This window comes from Microtus oregoni, unplaced genomic scaffold (assembly GCF_018167655.1).
Source record: "Microtus oregoni isolate MIOR12 unplaced genomic scaffold, Mior012 000029F_ref0000214, whole genome shotgun sequence".
In the NCBI taxonomy this organism is placed as follows: domain Eukaryota; kingdom Metazoa; phylum Chordata; class Mammalia; order Rodentia; family Cricetidae; genus Microtus; species Microtus oregoni.
Window position 1 is genome coordinate 19,091,255 of NW_024543088.1, and position 19,651 is coordinate 19,110,905.

The window sequence follows — 19,651 nt, forward strand, 5'->3', positions numbered from 1 at the left end:
ACTCAAGTCTGCCTTCAATGGCAGGTACAGATCACCCAAAGTCACCCATGGATCCTAAAATGAGATTCTTGGGATCAAAGTGACACTCACAGCCTGAGTTTCTGGGCTTGATACTTTTCTTATTCCTCATCCTCTTCCCTCTACATTTGTTAAATTCTGTATTTTAAGTTGCCTTTTAGTTCTGGGAAGCTGACCACCAGACCTCATTGGGTAATGGTAGCCCAGTGAAGGAAATTTCTTCTTCCCCTCCCCTCCTCTTCTCTTCTCTTTTCTGGATAGCCTGGAATACTGTGAAACCAGGCTGGGCTTGAACTAAGAGAGAGAGATTCGCTTGCCTCTGCCTCTGCCTCCCAAGTACTGGGATTACAGATGTGAACCAGCACCCAAGTGTGGTCCCCAGCTTTCAAACATCTCCATTTGATGCCCAATGAAATAGAAACAGTGATTATTCAAAGCTTGGTCTAAATGCATATTTATAAGCAAAAAGGAAAAAAAATCTGTAAATGATAAAAGGCAGTGGCTAGAACATGTATCTGGGATCATAAGCAGAAGGACTGCATTGCACTGCCCTCTGAAGAGGTGCCTAGGCTCATCCCTACATTATGTGGGGGCTTTATAGTACATAGAATACATAGAATAAACCACCTCCACTACTCTGGACACAACTGTTTCAATGATCGCTCAAGAGAGACATAAATGCATCCTGGACAAAGCCAAGCAATATAAACAGGAAGTGAGCCAAGATAAAGACACAGATCCTTGCCTTCTTGGGGTCTAATAAACATGCTGAGTTCCACCTGTGTCCAAGAGTCCGTAGGTGGAATTGGTAGTACAGCTAAGTTGTCATGTGCTGTCTGACCCTGGTCAACCCTTATGTCGAACCCAACTGCATAAAAAGTAGTTTGTACTTATTTCTTCCTTTCCATTTTAGAAAAGTCAGGTGTGTGTTTGGGACTTACGTGAATCTATCAAGCAACGCATATATCAAAGAAATATATATTTGAATAGCAGTAGTTTAGAAATTCTTTTCTGCCCTTTATTACTCATTTTACATTTAATACAAGTTGGCAAATAGAAAACTAGAATGGCCGAGGGTGCAGATGAATGTACAATGCTTGCCTAGCACGTGCAAGGCCCAGAGTTCAGGGACAAATGCTGTGAGGAAAGTCACATACTCAGTGAAAACTGTGGCTCTGCTTTCACCTCAGGATCACTGGTGGCATTGGTCCAAGAGAGTGGAGGGAGCAGAGGTGAGGAATGGGGTTAGGACAGCTGCGGGTGTGACAGAGACAACTCTCTGGGAATCTGACTTCAGTGAATCATCTCAACTTTATTCCAGAGTATAAGGAATATATGGGACTGGGGAGCCTAGGGACAAACCCTAATTTGCATTAAGCAGCATGGCTTTGTAAGTAGCAGTAAGGACCTATAGCAGAGCACCTAGCACAAGTCTTCTAGCAGGGATCTGTGCCCAGGGTCAAGTTAAAGGTGAACCAGGCTTCTGACTTAGAGACAGACAAGGTCTGTCTTCCAGGCCCAGGGACATTCTCTAGATATGGGCAGGTAGAAGCAGGAAGTTTTGCTGGGGAGAGAGGGAGTTTTCCGTGTTGCCGAACTTTTGGGAAAGTTGCCAGGCTGTGATAGACCGCAACCTAGACCAGTCAGCAAGGCCTTTCAATAAAAAAATACAAAAGGGTACATGAGCATGCCTGAAATCCCAGCAGTGGAGAAACAGTGGCAGGAGGATTTTACCATGTTCAAGGATAGCCTGGTCTACATAGCTAGTTCTAGGCATGTCTTTACTAACAAATAAAGCCAGGGATATACAGGAAGACTGTTCCATAAAACAAAATATATAAAAAATAATGTGTATAATTTCTAGGATGTACAGACTAAAGGTTTTAGATGAATATTCAAATATATAACATTATTTTCCTAGCAGAACAATTAAACTTAGAATTCAAAAATAGTACCTAGAAATGATAAACACCATAAATTTAGAATTGATATCTAGTGATCAAATATTTGCTTTGAAGCTGGGTGGTGGCGGCACACACCTTTAATCCCAGCATTCGGGCAGATCTCTGTAAGTTCGAGGCCAGCCTGGTCTATAAGAGCTAGTTCCAGGACAGGCACCAAAGCTACAGAAAAACATTGTCTCAAAAAAAAAAAAAAAAAAAAGAATTTCTTCAATTAGCATTGGCAATTATTTAACAAAGTGAAAAACAGTATACAATTTTCCACTGTAGCAAGAAGACTGGGTTTAGTCCCTATCAAAATACTATTAGTATGATTTCAAATTTTATTTCTATTTAGTTTTGATAAAGATTGTCTTATATGACTGATGAATTGTATGACTGATGAGCATTTTACCTGCTACTAAAAAGCCAGCCTACTTTGTAAAATATGCAATTATATCTCAAAAGAATTTTATCTTAGCTATGTTATGATTTTAGCCAACCACCATGGCTGGCACTTCTGGGTTCCAGAGCCATGCATGTACGGACAAGCCATCAGGCAAAAATACCTAGGGGTCCCTTAAAAGACTCTGAGTGACGCACGTGCAGCATGGTTGCATCACCTACGTATGACGCAGCTATGTAAGCCCTTGCATCGCTATGTCATCTGTATATGACGTAGCTACATCATCCCCCTGTGTGCATGCGCTAGGCAGCCTTTAAAAGCTGGACACTCCATCTTCAGCACTCTCTCTCTCTGCACACCGATTCCCCAGGCCTGTACACGTCTCCTCTAATAAACTCCTAAGCAGGTTTGTTACGTGTTTCGTGCTTCCTTTTCACTCGCGCCAGGTAATTTCAAGCTACAGTCCCAAATTTTGAAAAAAATTAAAAGCCTTGATTATTTTACAACACATTTTTAAATAATCAGTAGGTTGGCTGAGCATGGTAACACACACCTTTAAATCTCAGTACTTGAGAGGCAGAGGCAGGCAGATCTCTATGAGTTTGAGGAGTCTGGGCTACACAGCTAATCCCAGTACCACCAGGCTACGTAGAGAGATCCTGCCTCAAAGTAAAAAAAATAAACACAATTCACTACGTTTCCTAGTTGCTCCATGCCACTATCCCATTTACCTTGTCTCACTCTGCCCTCATTGCTTTGATTACGTTGGAAGCATACTCTTCGTACTATAGAACTAGACAAATAAACACAATACAAAACAAATTCAAGAAATTATGAACTTAATAAAGACTCACCTGAAGATCAGATTCAATGAGAAAAACACCCAATGCAATCACTGCATCTCGCCGTCTTTCATCCAGTAGGAAGATTCCATGGAAGTCTACTGGGCACATGCAAAGCAGCTTTTGGACCTAGATTTAAAAATAAGATTTGAAAACAAAACACAAGGGACTGAAGGGATGGCTCAACAGTTAAGACTACATATTGCTCTTTTAAAGGACCTGAGTTTGCCTGTAACTGACAACAGGGGAATCCAAGTCCTTTGGCTTTTGCAGGCACCTGCACATATCTATACACATACATACAGAAACTTAAAAATAATAATAAAAATAAGTCTTAACAAAACAAAACACAGGGTGTGAGAAATAGCTCAACAGTAAAGAGCACTTATTGCTCTGGATTAGGTTTCTCAGCACCGACATGATGGCTCAGAACTATATGTAGTTCCAGTTCCGGTGATCTAATGCCTAGGGTTCTGCATGCACATCCATGTGTACACACAAACACACACACACACACACACACACACACACACACACACACACACTTAACAAACAAGCAAATATACAGCCTCCAAAAATAGAGGCCACTTTTGGAAAAAACCCATCTTGCAGAAATCCATGTACCCAGTACCCATTGTTTTTACTTCACTTAAAAGGCCATACTGGTATGTATCTAATAGAGAGTTAGTATCTAAAATATACAAAGAACTAAAAAAAAAATTAAGCATCATGAAAATAAATTACTCAATTGAAGGCAATGAATTAAAGAGTTCTCAAAAGAAAAAATACAAATGTCTGATAAATATTTTTTAAATGTTCAACTTTTTTTCCCTTTTCTTTTTGATTTGGAGACAGGGTTTCTCTGTGTATCTCTAGCTGTCCTGGAACTCATTCTATAAACCATACTGGCCTTGAACTTAGAGATCCACTTGCCTCGGCCTTCTGAGCACTGGGATTAAAGGCACGTGCCACCTCTGCCTGGCTTAATGTCCAACACCTTTACCTACCAAGAAAGTGGAACTATTTTTAGATTTCATCTTACTCTAGTCAGAATAACTAATATCAAAACAAACAAAAACAGCAGTTGGGCAGTGGTGGTGCACACCTTTAATCCCAGCACTTAGGAGGCAGAGTTAGGCAGATCTCTGTGAGTTCAAGGCTAGCCTGGTCTACAAGAGCTAGTTCCAAGACAGACTTCAAAGCTACAAAGAAACCTGTATCAAAAAACCAAAAGAAAAAAAAAAGAAAAAGAAAAAGCAGCAAGTGACAATAAACACTGGGATGGGTGTGGGAAATGAGGCTGTTCCTTGCTACTGGTAGAAGCAGACTGGTGCACACCTATGCTGCTTGGTGTTCACAACTCAACAAAACCAGAATTATCTGAGGGGGGGGACTTCATCCATGAAAATGTCTCTATCAGAATGACTTGTAGGTAAGTCTGAGGGTAATCCTTGATTGTTGATTGATGTGGGAGGGCGCCAGGGCAAGTGGTCCTGGGGAGGCAGAGGCAGGAGGGTTTCTGAGTTCAAGGGCAGCCTGGGCCACAGATTGAGTTCCAGAGCAGCCAGGGCTACAGACAGAAACGTTGTCTCAAAAAACAAACAAACAAAGAATGGTAGGTGAATATAAACCTAAGAGTCAGTCAGTAAGCAGCATCATTCCATGGTTCCTGCGTTTGCCCTGAATGTAATGGTCTGCTCTGTCCCTTTAAGAAAGAAGCTATGCCCACTCCCTCCCTGCTTCCGCTTCCACCAAGTCAAGCTGATCTTCTGCTTCCAGTCTGAGTCCTTCCCTTTTCCAGTCTCTCTCTCAGAAAAGTAGCTGCTGCTGTGGCTCCTCTCCTCCCCCACACTGTTTCTCTCTATCTCTCTCTCTGCTCTTCTCCCCTTTCCTCTCCATAACCCACTAAATAAATACCCAACCTCACTCTGCATGGCGTGCCTATCCATCTGTCTCTCACCTGCTGTGTGGCTCCCTGCCTGGGACCAGCTACCTTCAGAGACCTGTGACACGTGGTCTCACGGTGTGCCCATCTGTCTATCTCTCCTTGTGGGCCTGGTTGCCCCATTGAAGTCTCTCACCCACTGCGTGGCTTCCTGCCTGAGACCCAGCTGCCTTTGTGGCCTACTGTGGTCCCGGCTCGAGGACCGGCAGCATGGCCTGCTGCCCACTGCCACCACTTGGACCTGCAGCATTTTGCCACTGTGTCCCTCGGGGAAACTGCAGCATTTAATTTAAACCATTACACTGGCTTCCCTCAATGTTGGACTGAGACACAGAAGTGTAAGCCAAATAAACCTTTTCCTTTCATAAGCTGCTTTTGGCCACAGTTCATCAGAAACAGAAAGCAAAATAATATAGCCACTGTGGTAATCAGTGTGGAGGTTCTTCAAAAAGCCAGAAAATAGGTCTATCCTAAGATCTAGAATACTATATCCTACTACAGAGGTTCTGTATTCATAATAGCCAGGAAAATTAAAACAGCCTGGATGTTATTCAGCTGTTAAAAAAAGGAAATTATGAAACTTGCAATAAATGTATGGAGTTGGAAATAATCATTTTGTAGTCACCCAAGTGAGGAAGACAAATGTGTCATGTTCTCCTAACGTTCATGCTATCTATCCTTTGAATCTTAACACATATTAAATTGGAATACCCACACTAAATCAGGAAACTAGTAAGGGTCACCAGGGTAGGCTTTCAAGGAACTGGCACATAGCTAAGTATATTTTTCAACTAAAATCAGACAAGCTTCTTTTTGCAGTAGTGATAAACAGAGAGACCTACAACTGGTCACAGAACAGAGAATAAGAGACAGCAGAGTGCCCCTCTCCCTGGGTTCGGGATCCGAAAAGGGGTATTTTTTTCACAACAACCACATGTTCCATCTGCCTGAGTGCTGACCTCTAAACCATTACAGTTACTCTATAACAGGAGAACAATGCCTCTCCCAGACACCAAAAACTATCAAATAAAAAGCTCAGAGCCAGGTGGGTGGTGGTGCTGCATGCCTTCAATCCCAGCACTTGGGAGGCAGAGATAGGTGGATCTCTGTGAGTCTGAGGCCAGCCTGATCTACAGGGCGAGTTTCAGGACAGGTTCCAAAGCTACAGAAAAATCTGTTTCGGAAAAAAAAAAAGTTCAGGGCTAGGAATGGGCTCCCTCCTTTGGAGTTGTTGATCTTTAGGGTTCCACAGACCTCCCTCAAAATTACAGGCTACTGCCATTTTTCTGGGTTATCCTCCAGAACTTGATGTTAAGACCCTACTGCTGAAGACACATACATGAGTCATAGAACGTGGAAAAATCCAGCTGGCAGTGCTAAACAGAAAGGCAATAAGTTAAAAAAAAAAAAAAAGGCTTGTGGCAACTCAGGTACCGGCAATATGGACTGTGAACAGGACTGCAGGATTGAGCTGACCTAGATACTTCAGGGCTATCTTAACTTTAAAATGGAAGTCAAAAAATATATTTGTCAAATGGAAATCGAAAATGCTTTGGAGAGCTGGGTGGTGGTGGCACATGCCATTAACCTCAGCACTCAGGAGGTAGAGGCAGGCAGATCTCTGTGAGTTTGAGGGCAGCCTGGTCTACATAGAGAGCACCAGGACAGCCAGGGCTACACAGAGAAACCCTGTTCTGAAAAAAAAATTTTTTTAAGTGCTTTGAAGAAGAGGTTTTGCTTTTGTTTCCACAGGAAACAAGAGGCTGTGGATTCCTTCAGGAATAATATGGATCAGGTTTGATCAAGGGAAACCTCCTGAAAACATGACAGGTGATATCTATCTGATGGTCTTTCCAGGACTTGGTCATTATCTCAATTTTGTCTCTGGGACCCTAAAGATGCCTTTGCCTACAGACCACAGGAAGCAGTCTGAAGATCCAATGCCCTCATTCCCAAGAGATGGTGTGGGTGATCTTTGGTTATTTGGTGGGTCATGGATGTTTGTTATAATTTAGGGGAATATAAAAGTCAGCTCCCAAATAATGACACAAAAACTTCTTAATTATGAAAGCTTGGCCTATAGTTTAGGTTTGTCCCTAAATAGCTCTTATAATGTAAATTAACTCATATTTTTTATTAATGTATGCTCTACCATGTGACTTTTACCTCTTTCTCATTCTGTGTGTTTGACTTGTTCTATGTCTCCAACATCTCTTGTGTGCCAAGATTTATCTCCTACTTCCTCTCTCTTCCAGGAAGTCCCACCTACACCTTCTGCCTAGCTATTGGCAACTCAGCTTTTTACTTAAAACATCACAGCAATATATCTTCACACAGTGTACAAATGTCCCACAACAATAATTTGTGACCATTAAGAAATGACACTGAGGGCTGGAGAGATGGCTCAGAGGTTAAGAGCACTAGCTGCTCTTCCAGAGGTCCTGAGTTCAATTCCCAGCAACCACATGGTGGCTCACAACCATTTGTAATGAGATCTGGCACTGTATCCTGGAAAGTGTATAATAAATAAATAAATATTTTTTTTTTTAAAAAAGAAATGGCACTGAAAGCCGGACCTACAATTTTAAAATGTAAAAGGAAGACATCAAAAAGAATAAGTAACTCAGAGACCTGTAAAAATGACTCAGTCATTTTGGTAAGGAAGGAGTAGTAACAACCTTCCGAAAAATGTCTGCATCCCTGGTAAGCCTGGGAGCACTCACCTTGTCTGGCACAAGAGAAGCTGTAGACTCCATCTGGATTACTGTAACCCAATGGTGATCACAAAGGGCCTGAGAAGCAGGATGCAGAGTGACAATCTATGTGAAAACTTGCTCACTACTGCTGCAGATGAAGGGACCAAGGAATGATGGCCACTGCCAGAAGCTATCAAGGCCTGGGAATGGTTTCTTCCTGACAGTTAGAAAAGTATGCAACTTTGTTGTCTCCAGTGAGACTTGTGTTGGGTTTCTAATCTACAAAACTGTAAGACAATCTATGTATTGTTCCAAATCATTAGGATTATGGTAAATTGTTAGAGCAATAGAACAAATGAAATTGGTTGTAAAGTATGGAACAAAAACTCAGTCTACACTGCTTGTTCCTTTGTTTCCTGGGAGTTACCCCTCATCTGGAAACCGATACTCAGAATGGGACCTGATCTTTAGAAAAAATAGAGAAAGCTAAGAAAACAAAAAACACTATATAAAATTTCAGTAAATGGAATCTAGATAATACGACAAGGAAGTGACATGAAACATGACATGTGGCTCATGCCTGCCATCCCCACTCAAGAGGCCAAGAAGGACTGCTAAAAGTTCAAGGTAAACTTGGGCTCTGAGACCTTAAGGATTCAAAACTGGGCTCCTCATACTAATAACAACACATGCTTCTCCCACTGAATGGACTCCCCAGCTTTTTTTTTTTTTTTTTGGTTTGGTTTTTCCTGACAGGGATTCTCTGTGTAGCTATCCTAGAACTTGCTCTGTAGACCACGCTGGCCTGGAACTCAGAAAGATCCTCTTGCCTCTGTCTCCCAAGTGCTGGGATTAAAGGCATGCATCACCAATGCTCAGCTCCTTTTTTTCTCTTTAAAAACATAAAACACGCCGGGCGGTGGTGGCGCACGCCTTTAATCCCAGCACTTGGGAGGCAGAGGCAGGCGGATCTCTGTGAGTTCGAGACCAGCCTGGTCTACAAGAGCTAGTTCCAGGACAGGCTCCAAAACCACAGAGAAACCCTGTCTCGAAAAAAACCAAAAAAAAAAAAAAAAACCAAAAAAAAAAAACATAAAACACTAGGGCTGTTGAGATGGCTCAGTAGTTAAGAGCACCAACTGTTCTTCCAGAGGACGTGGGTTCAATTCCCAGTATCCACATGGCAACTGTCTGTAACTCCAGTGTCAGGGGACCTGAGACCCTCACATAGGCAAACATGCAGGCAAAACACTCATAAAATAAAAAAAAAAGTACAAACAAAACAAAAACATACATTCCCTCCATCCTACCTTCCCCAGTATCTTCCCTTTATTTATTAGTCTTTGGTTTTACTAGTGTCACAAGGTTTAATTATGGCTGCCTGTATGATCCTGACTTTGAAACTAACCATCAGAGCCTTGTGATGTATACAACTACATACTATGCTTCACCTTTCCCCAGAATCTGCTGGTTGCCATTACACCCGCAGTATCTACTACAGAGTCTCCTCCCACTCCTTAACTGACTTCTGTGGACCCAGGGCCAGTATACAGAGCTGCTGTGAGTTTGTGGTTACCATAACTCTGTATACCCTGGGGCGGGAGGGGGGTCTAACAGGATGGCTGCTCAGCTGAACTGACAGAGAATCAAACTACCTCCTAAATATTTGTTTATTCCCACAGACAATGATACACTCAGCCATAAACAAAGAAACCTTCTTTTTCTTCAGTAAATGCAAAGACCCATGCCTGCACAAGATGCTGAGAAAAAAGGGCGCTGAGCGCTAGCCAATAAGACATTTACACTATCCACTTAAGTTTCAGGGAACACTGCAGAAGAAGGGGTGGAAAAAAACGTAAGATCAGAGGATGGGGAGAAGGCTAAATTTTTGTTTTTTAACGTGGTAGGAGATCCCATTATCTCAGCTCCAATAACAAACACAGTAGAGTCATAATACCACAGTACCACGTGAGACAAGAGACATGGGCATGTAAAGCCTGCTTTCACAGTTAACACAACGGGGGAGGGGAGGTGCTCGAGTGAGCACACACTATTTTTCTATAATGCTTGTGTATGTGCCGATTTTGTATGTGTAGGTATGGCGGTCAGGGGATGACCTCAGTTGTCAGTTCTTGCCTTGCACCTATTTATTTATTTGTTTGTTTATTTTTGAGGTGGGATCTCTTATTGTTTGCTGCTGCATATGCTGCCTTGGCTGATGCTGCCCTGGCTGCCCATCAGCTTCTGGAGATTCTCTTGTTTCTGCCTCCCATCTCACTGCAGGAGTGCCAGGATTACAGATGCATGCTACCAGACCCTGTTTACAAGGGGACTGAGATTTGAACTCAGGTGTTGTCTCTCTCACTCGTTCTCTCTCTCTCTCTCTCTCTCTCTCTCTCTCTCTCACACACACACACACACACACACACACACACACACACACACATTAAGCATGCATTTTACCCACTAATCCATCTCCTGAGTCCACTACTTCCTTTATGTGGGTTCCAGGGATAAAACTCAGGTCATCAGGCAACAAGGGACTTTACTTGCTGAGATTATTTCTTGACCTCTATTTAAATGTTTGAAATAAAAATGATGGCATTATTATTAAAATTATTAAAAGCAAAAGCAAGCACGCTATAGGTTATATACGTGTATGAAAATGTCAAAGAACAATTTTAATTAATTTTTTAAAAAGTAGTGGCACACACCCATAATTTCAACTCTTAGGATTCTGAGTTCAAGGTCAGCCTGGGCTATCTAATGAGAACCTGTTGGGAAAAAAAAAACAACAACAAAGAAGGGAGAGAGTCTCAATGCAATCCAGGCACACATCTATAATCCCAGCACTAGGGAGGCTGAGGCAAGAGGAGAGAAACTTAGCTAGCCTCTGCTACATACCAAGAACATGTCTCAAAAATAAACAGGTTGGAGAGATGGTTCAATGGTTAATAGCATTTGTTGCTCTTGTAGAGGACCCAGGTTCAGTACCCAGCACCTACAGCTATCTATAACTCCACACATAGTACACATATATACACACAGGCAAAACACGCTCACACATAAATAATAAATAAATAAATCTTTAAGTAAAAGAAAAAGAAATGGCCAACTATGGTGGCAAATCCCAGAACTTTAGGATGCAGAGAGCGGTGGCTGAGAGTTTGAGGTCAGTTTGGTCTACATAAGTGAGACCCTTAAAAAAAGACGGTGGGCTAGAGAGTTGGTTTAACAGTTAAGAACACATACTGCTCTTCCAGAAGACCTACTTTTGATCCCCAGCACACATATCGGGTGGCTCGCAACAGCTTGTAACTCCAGATCCAGGGGAGCCAATACCCCTGAAGGCATCTTTAGACTGCACTCACAAGCACATCCAGATGCCCGCTCCATGCACAAAACCAGAAGTAAATATGCACTGTAGCAATGTGTTGACCTGCTCATCTCCAGAAACACCAAAGCAAGGAGAAAGCAAGCATCCCTCAGTCGTAAGCCAGGCATGGAGGGAAAACAGCAGATGAGAATCAACCCTACACGTTGTGGCAGGCTATGTAGGTCAGAAAGCTACTAGAGTAGCACTGTCAAAGCTGGCAAACTTAAATGTACAGCTTTTGTTACTTGAAACCTCTGAGAGAGTCCTTCCAGAAGTACAAATTCTCTGGGAACTAAAAGCTAAGCTTAAAGAATCATTGGTATGAATTTAATTGTTAAACTTTTCTTTTTCTTTTTTAAAAATAGGGTCTCTCTATGTCAGTGGTTCTCAATCTGTAGATCATGACCCCTTTGGGGAAGGGTCTGAAAGACCCATTCACAGGGGTCACTTATGGCCATCAAAAAACACAGATATTTACATTACGATTCATAACAGTAGCAAAATTACAGCTATGAAATAGTAACAAAAATAATTTTATGGTTGGGGTCAACACAACATGAGGAACAGTATTAAAGGGTTGCAGCATTAGGAAGATTGAAAATCATAGCTCTGTGTAGTCCTAGCTATCCTAGAACTCACTGTGTAGACTAGGCTGGCCTTGAACCCAGAGATCTGCCTACTGGGATTAAAGGCATGCACCACCACACTTGGCTAACCCTTTTGTTGTTGGTGTCGTTCTTGTTATTTTCAATTGTCTTTCTCAGGTGTACTTAGAATGCTAGCTAACATTTTCTAAGTGACTCAAATCATCATGACAGACAAATGTAACTGTGACATGATACACACATGGAAGTAAATTTCATTAAAAATGTTCTTTTGTGGCTGGTGAGATGGTTCAATGGGTTAACAGCATGTGCTGCCATGTGTGGCCGTCTGCAGTCCTCAGGACACACATGGCAGAAGGAAAGAACTGCCTCTAGAAGGTTGTCCTTTGGCTTCTACATATATGTGATGAAAACACACACATCCATGTGCAAATATACACATGACATATAAATAAACATAGTAAAAGTTTTAATATTCTGTTTTTATAATAATATTTTTATTGATATTTATTAAGCTCTACATTTTTCGCTGCTCCCCTCCCTGTCTCTTCCCTCCCCCCAAGTTTTAATATTCTTATGGTCATCTATAGGTAGACGTATTTCTTAACAATTAACATGCTTTTTCTACATTTCACACAGGCAGCATTATATGTGCTCTAACATAGTTAATTAGTCAAAAGCTAGAGACCATAATTTAAGTGCCTCTCCCCCTGTGCTGGCTGGTCTTATGTCGACTTGACACAAGCTAGAATCATCTGACAGGAGAGAGCCTCAATTAAAAAGATGACTCCGTAAGACCCAGCTGTAGGGTATTTTCTTAATTAGTTATGGAGGAATGAGGGCCCAGCCCATGGTAGGTGGTGGTGTCCCTGAGCTGGTGGTTCTGGCTTCTATAAGAAAGCAGGCTGAGCAAGCCAGTAAGCAGCATCCTCCATGGCCTCCGCATCAGCTCCTGTCTCCAGGCTCCGGCTTGAATTCCTGTCCTGACCAGGAATGTAGAAGTGTAAGACAAATAAAATAAACCCTTTCCTCCCCACACACGTCTCCATTTCTGCTGCCTAGGAAAGTACTACAAGAACCTCAGGATTGTTCTTTTCATTTTTACTTGTGACCTTGAGCTCCCTTAAAAAAAAATTTCAGTGGAGAATCACAGTTGGTAATGTACTGCGAGTTCTTGAAGCTACACAAGGTATAGTCTGATCAGCAGCCCTGTTCGAAGGTGGTTTGAAGACTTCATTGCTGTAGTTTGGATTAACTCCCCTCCCGCCTACCCCTATCCCAAACTGCATTTATAATTTTGTGACTGAGGATCATTTGTTTGTTAATGTACTGTGCCTTTAACTTTAGACAACTTTTTATTTTGATGTCCTGTTGGCTCAGTAATGCTCAAGATCCCAATTGTTTTTGACAAAATAAATTTACTGAACTTGGGCAAAAAAAACAAAAAAAACAAAAAACAAAAAAAACCCCCTCAGGATTTATTTTACCCATAGAAGTGCTAAGGACATCTTTTCAACTGCTTTAAAGTGGGTAAATGAAGCCAGCAGGTGAGTATGCTTGAACTAAATATCATGGGGTCCCTATCCGAACACAATCTCAAGACCTTGGATGAGGGGCCAGGCATGGCAACAGATGACTGTAATTGCATCACTCGGGAAACAGAACTGGAGGACTGCTCTAACAAGGCCAGTCTAGTCTACATAGCAAGTTTCATGCCTGCCGGGATTGTATAGTGAGAAAAACAAAACCACACACACACACACACACACACACACGAGCAAAGCGAAATGATCCAAGATGATTAGAGGAATTCACAATAAATGTGTAATCATTATCCAGCTACAGAAGCCTACTTCACGAAGTTGTCTCAGGGGACCTCAAAGTGCCCACACATATACTGTTGTACTCATGGCTAAATTTTATTATACAGGAAAACTGGAAGCAAGGAGAAAAGACACGGGTCTTATGCATAGACTTCCTTATATTTCTCCTTTCTGTGAGGTTAAACACATTTGTTCCTTGCTACTACAGAAAAAAACAAAACTCAGTACCTGGTACACCCAGAAACTACTATAATTAGCTTAAGTTCAGTCGAAAAAAAAGAGCCAGGCTCATCTCATTAACCAATATATGCAGAGAATGGCAAGTGTAGATGCTGTGCCCAGTACTGTAATTAATGTATACCACCTAGTGCCTCCTTTAAGTTACTTCATGGCATCTATCCCAAGACTCAGAATTGTGTGGAATACTATTATTCTAGCTAGATAGCTTGATAAAGACCAAGTCTTCAATGTACAGCTCAGTACATTGCAAAATATGATTGATACTGTCTTCCCAGATGTTCCTAGACCACCACTGGGTGCTCCAAGGACAAGCTTCCTCACGGGTTCCAGGGATCATACCAACAAAGTGTCTTACTAACACATCAACACAGACAATGGGTCTGCATCCTATAGCTGCTGCTGTGGACACTACTTTGCTGTCTACACCATTCAGGAATCTGCAACCCTTAGCAACATCCCTCTTCCCCTCCCCTCTCTCACAGCTCCGAAAAGAAAGGTATCTCTGGTAGTCAGCAAGTCTAGAACACCCCAACACAGATGAGGCAGAAGAAAATGACCAAAAAAAAAAAAAAAAAAAAAAGCTTTAGGAATGCTTGAGGCCCTAAAGAGGAAATGAAAAATTCCCTCAAAGAAGTGGAGGAAAAGAAAAAAAAATGAGAAGAAATAAAAAAAAATCTCTTAAAGAAAACCAAGAAAAAGCAATCAAACAGGAGAACGAAATGATTCAAGACTTGAAAACCGAAATAGAGACAATAAAGAAAACAGAAACTGAGGGAGTTCTGGAAATGAAAAATATGAGTAAATGATCAGGAACTACAAATGCAGGCATAAACATCAGAATACAAGAGCTGGAAGAATTTCAGACAACGAAGATACAATAAAGGAAACAGATTCATCTGTCAAAGAAAATGTTAAATCTAACAAATGCTTAACACAAAATATCCAGGAAATATGGGACATAATGAAAAGACCAAACCTAAGAATAATAGAGAGAGAAGAAGAAGAAATCCAGCTCAAAGGCACAGAAAATATATTCAACAAAATTACAAAAGAAAACTTCCCCAACCTAAAGAAGGATATGCCTATGAAGGTACACGAAGCTTACAGAACACCAAACAGACTATACCAAGAAAAAAGTCCTGTCGTCACATAATAATCAAAACACTGAACATACAGAATAAAGAAAGAATATTACGAGCTACAAAGAAAAAAGGCCAAGTACCATATAAAGGTAGACCTATTAGAATTATACCTACTTCTCAATGGAAACAACGAAAGCCAGAGGTCCTAGTCAAAAGTTATGCAGTCACTAAGAGACCATGGATGCAAACACAGACTACTATATACCCAGTAAAACTTTCAATTACTAGAGATGGAGAAAATAGGATATTCCATGACAGAACCAGATTTAAATAATACTTAGCACAAATCCAGCCCTACATACAGAAAGTAGTAGAAGGAAACCTCCAACCCAAGGAAGTCAGCTACACCCACAAAAACACAGACAATAGGTGATCTCACAGCAGCAAACACCAAAGAAGGGAAAAATACACACAATAACATCACCAACAACAAAAACTAAAACGACAGGAACTAGCAATCACTGGTCACTAATATCTGTTAATATAATGGACTCAACTCACCCATAAAAACACACAGGCTGAGCCAGGCGATGGTGGCTCATGCCTTTAATCCCAGCACTCGGGAGGCAGAGGCAGGTGGATCTCTGTGAGTTCGAGACCAGCTTGGTCTACAGAGCTAGTTCCAGGACAGGCTCCAAAGCCACAAAGAAACCCTGTCTCAAAAAAACAAAACAAAACAAAACAAAACAAAAAAAAAACACACAGGCTGTTGGGTGGTGGTGGCACACACCTTTAATTCCAGCACTCAGGAGGCAGAAGCAGGCTCATCTTGTGAGTTCAAAGCCAGCCTGGTCTACAAGAGCTAGTTCCAGGACAGGCTCCAAAGCTACAGAGAAACCCGGTCTCGAACCCCCTCCCCCAAGAGAAGACATAGGCTAACAGATTGGATATAAAAACAGAATCCATCCTTCTGCTGCATACAAGAAACACACCTCAACCTCAAAGACAAACATCACCTCAGAGTAAAGGGTTGGGAAAAAATTTTTCCAATCAAATGCACCTAAGGAACAAGCTGGGGTAGCTATCCTAATATCTAACAAAATAGACGTCAAACTAAGATCAATAAAAAGAGACAAAGAAGGACATTTCATATCCATCACAGGAACAATCCATGAAGTGGAAATATCAATACTGAATGTCTATGATCCAATACAAGGGCACCCTCATATGTAAAAGGGGCACTACTAAAGCACACATTGAGCCCCACACACTAATAGTGGGAGACTTCAACACCCCACTCTCACCACTGGACAGGTCTGCCAGAGAAACTTAACAGAGAAATAAGAGAATTAACAGATGTTATGACTCAAATGAACTTAACAGACATCTATAGAACATTCCATCCAAACATAAAGAGCATACCTTCTTTTCAGCACCTCATGGAACCTTCTTAAAAACTGACCACATACTCGGTAACAAAAATCTTATAATGTTTCCATGTTGGTATCTGGCCTCACCAAAAAAGCAGAAGCAAGTGTTGAATGAACTATTATTTCCTCTTATTTAAGTCATCCACCCTACTCTTGCTGCTAAAAGCTAATGAGAAGATCAGTAAATCTGAGCTCTTTCAGTCTTGAGTCTACAGTCTGTCTGCTCTCAGGCTGATGAAGCAGTGGTTGTACTGCAAGCCCACAGAGCTACAGAGGCTGCCCAGGAGACATCAACAGCACCACTGTTTATGGTAACAGGTGTTCCAGCTGTTTAAAATTGATAAGAGTTCGAGACCAGCCTGGTCTACAAGAGCTAGTTCCAGGACAGGCTCCAAAACCACAGAGAAACCCTGTCTCGAAAAACCAAAAAAAAAAAAAAAAATTGATAAGAAACCAGGAAAAGACACTTGGGCTTCACTCAAGCTGGAGAGATGACTCAGTGGTTAGAGCACTGGCTGCTCTTCCAGAGGACCCAGGTTCAAATTCCAGCACCCACGTGGCAGCTCAGAACCATCTGTAACTGCATTTCCAGGGAAACTGAAGGCCTTTTCTGGGCCCCACAGGCACCAGGCATGAGTGTGGTACACAGACATACATGCAGGGAAAATAGCCACACTTACATCAACTTTTTTATAAAATTAAAAAATATATACCCAGACACAGAAAAATTTAAATGCTATGAAAAAAAAAACACTCAAAAATGTAAAATAGGAGGAAACGTTGAGCCTTTTATGCCCAGGAAACACCAGTTTTACAAAACAATCTGAGTACTAGCTTATTTGATTTAAAACAAACCAAACCAAAACCAGACCAAAACAACAATAAAACCAGGAAAATTTAAAAGCAAATTAATGTTTATTAACTTTGAGTAAAATAATTTGCATGAAGCACAAAAAATTAAAACATTGTTTTTAATTTTGTGTTTGAAGTAAACTGATAACTTATCAAGAAATTATAATTTGGGTTATAAAACTCTTGCTTTAAAAAAACTGGGAGGTTTTTTTGGTTGGTTTTTTTGAGACAGGGTTTCTTGTGTAGCCCTGGTTGTCCTGGAACTCACTATGTAGAGCAGGCTGGCCTCCAACTCAGAGATCTGCTTGCCTCTGCCTCGTGAGTGCTAAGATTAAAGGTGTGCGCCACCATTAATTTTACAATAAGTGTGTGTGTGTGTAACTACAACTTGTGGGAGTTGGTTCTCTCTTTCCACTATGTGGGTCCCAAGAATCAGACTCAGGTTGTAGGGCTTGGTAGCTGTATTAATAGGATTCTGTAGGACAGAATTAATAGGATGAACCTATATAAAATGAATCTATGTTAAAGGGCATTTATTTAAGTGGCTTTTGTGCCGTGGTCCAACTAATCCAACAATGGTTGTCTCCTGACAGAAAAGCCAAGTTTCTGGTGGTCGTTTAGACTGTGAGGCTGGATGTCTCAGGTGGGCTTCAGTCTAAGTAGGTTTTATACCATTGAATTAATGTCTTGGCTGCAGGGTAGATCTTACCAGCAAAAGAAAGGGCAAACAAGCTAAAAGCAAAGTGTTCTTTTACGTGGGCTGTCACCAGGTTTGGCTTAGATTTAGGTGTGTCATCCCACTTCAAACGATCCAATCTCTAGATTTCTGATCCCCTGAAGCCGGAGTTAGAAGCAGTTGTAAGCTGACAGACTTGGGTAACGAGAACCCAACTCTTGTCCTCCAAAACAGCAGCAGCCACTCGGCCATCTCTCAGGACACTGGGCTGTTCTGAGCAGCATGGACCGCAGGTGCATGCTAGTGTTCAGTTTATACTCTCTCTTTAGCCAGAAGCCTGGCTGGCATTAGATCCTCCAGAACCTGTTCGCCTTGCTGGTGATAGAATCAAGCTTGAGAACATACAAGGTCAAAGACCAGCTCACTCTGCCATTCAGCTTCTCCCATCAGCAGGCGGCTGTGGAAGTCACCCTGCTCTTATCCCTAACAGGAAATGTTCTCTTTCCATCACTTCAGAAAGTTCGGTGCTAACCTACTATGCTGAGTCTCTTCACACGTTCCTGGGAGAAAAGAAGCTGGTTTTTTATCGTGAATCTACTCAGTGCCTAGCCCTGAACAAAACACTTCATATGTGAACTTATTAAATCTTCGTTCGTTTTGGATAAGCAAATAGGCTGTGAGCACCGAAGGTTTTTTTTCTCCAGCTTACACACAGTAACTGTAAATGAGGAAACTCAGGTCTGACTAAAATCTGTCTTCTTCCGAAGACAGCATCCTTTGATGTTTGTTCTAACAGAAGCTGGTTGGCATCCTTAATCCTGGGGTTATATCTTTCACCTCCCATCCCAGCTCCAAACACATCTTTTATCTTCCAAGATAAGGGTTGGTTTGTCTTCCGACACGTCTTTCTCTTTTGAAACAATCCTGAACTTAGTTCTCTGCCCACTAACAATAGTTCACTACCCATTCATGCCACCGCACCTTCTCGAAACACGCCGCCTTTGATGCGGTCTGACGCTACCATCTCTTAAGTACGCAGTCGATTTGCAGATCAGAAAGCACTTTCAGACACGCTGCTCTATCTGTCCTCCTCCACAAGCCAATGAGGAGGGCATTTTGCAAGGGGGAGGGGAGGATCATCCCATTTCACGCGAAAGACACCTCTCCAAGGTCACGGAATGAAAAGTGGGAAATTCAGGACCAAAGGCCCAGATTGGACCCTTGGTCCTTGGCTCATCCCGCCACGCCTCACAGGTACTCACGGTCCAGTCACCGCCTCCGCGGCAGCGTTGTCAGCGCTGCAGTCCGCCCGCCCACAGCTCACCACCCTCCCACCGGTACCAGAGCTCACTCCGTCCTGTCGACCCCTCTCCCCGAGACCTCCCCGCCTCGCTGCCACCTCTACTAAGGAGCCCCCTCTGGTCACAAGTGGCCTTCTCAGATCACCACCTCCTCCTGTCAGTCCGCTGGGTTACCTTCTCCAAGGATGCAGGTCTCTGCACAGCCAGGGAACGGGCCAGCGAAAGCACTGTGTTGAAATAAAAGCCTCGGGAGGTGCTGGAGCCAGAGCTGGACCCCGAGCCGCCTCCGCCGCCTCCCTGGGCCCCAGCAGCCGCCATCACAGCGCGCGCCCCGGCGCGGGCGGTTAGGTTCGCAACTCTGGGCCTGTGGCCACCGGGCCTCACAGCGCAGGCGCAGAGGCACGCCGGCTTCCCGGCCA

General features: G+C 42.4%; 1 protein-coding gene across 1 annotated transcript in view; it reads right to left on the reverse strand.

Annotated features, from left to right (window-relative positions):
- Pi4ka (phosphatidylinositol 4-kinase alpha) overlaps positions 1-19,623 on the reverse strand; it is a 126,866-nt gene extending 107,243 nt beyond the window's left edge. Inside the window, exons 1-2 of the mRNA XM_041678192.1 lie at positions 19,407-19,623; positions 3,219-3,335 (exon numbers count right to left, since the gene is read on the reverse strand). Of these exons, the coding sequence (XP_041534126.1) occupies positions 3,219-3,335; positions 19,407-19,550 (261 nt within the window). The 5' untranslated portion in view covers positions 19,551-19,623. The remainder of the gene's footprint in view (positions 1-3,218; positions 3,336-19,406) is intronic.
- Between the last annotated feature and the right edge of the window lie 28 nt (positions 19,624-19,651).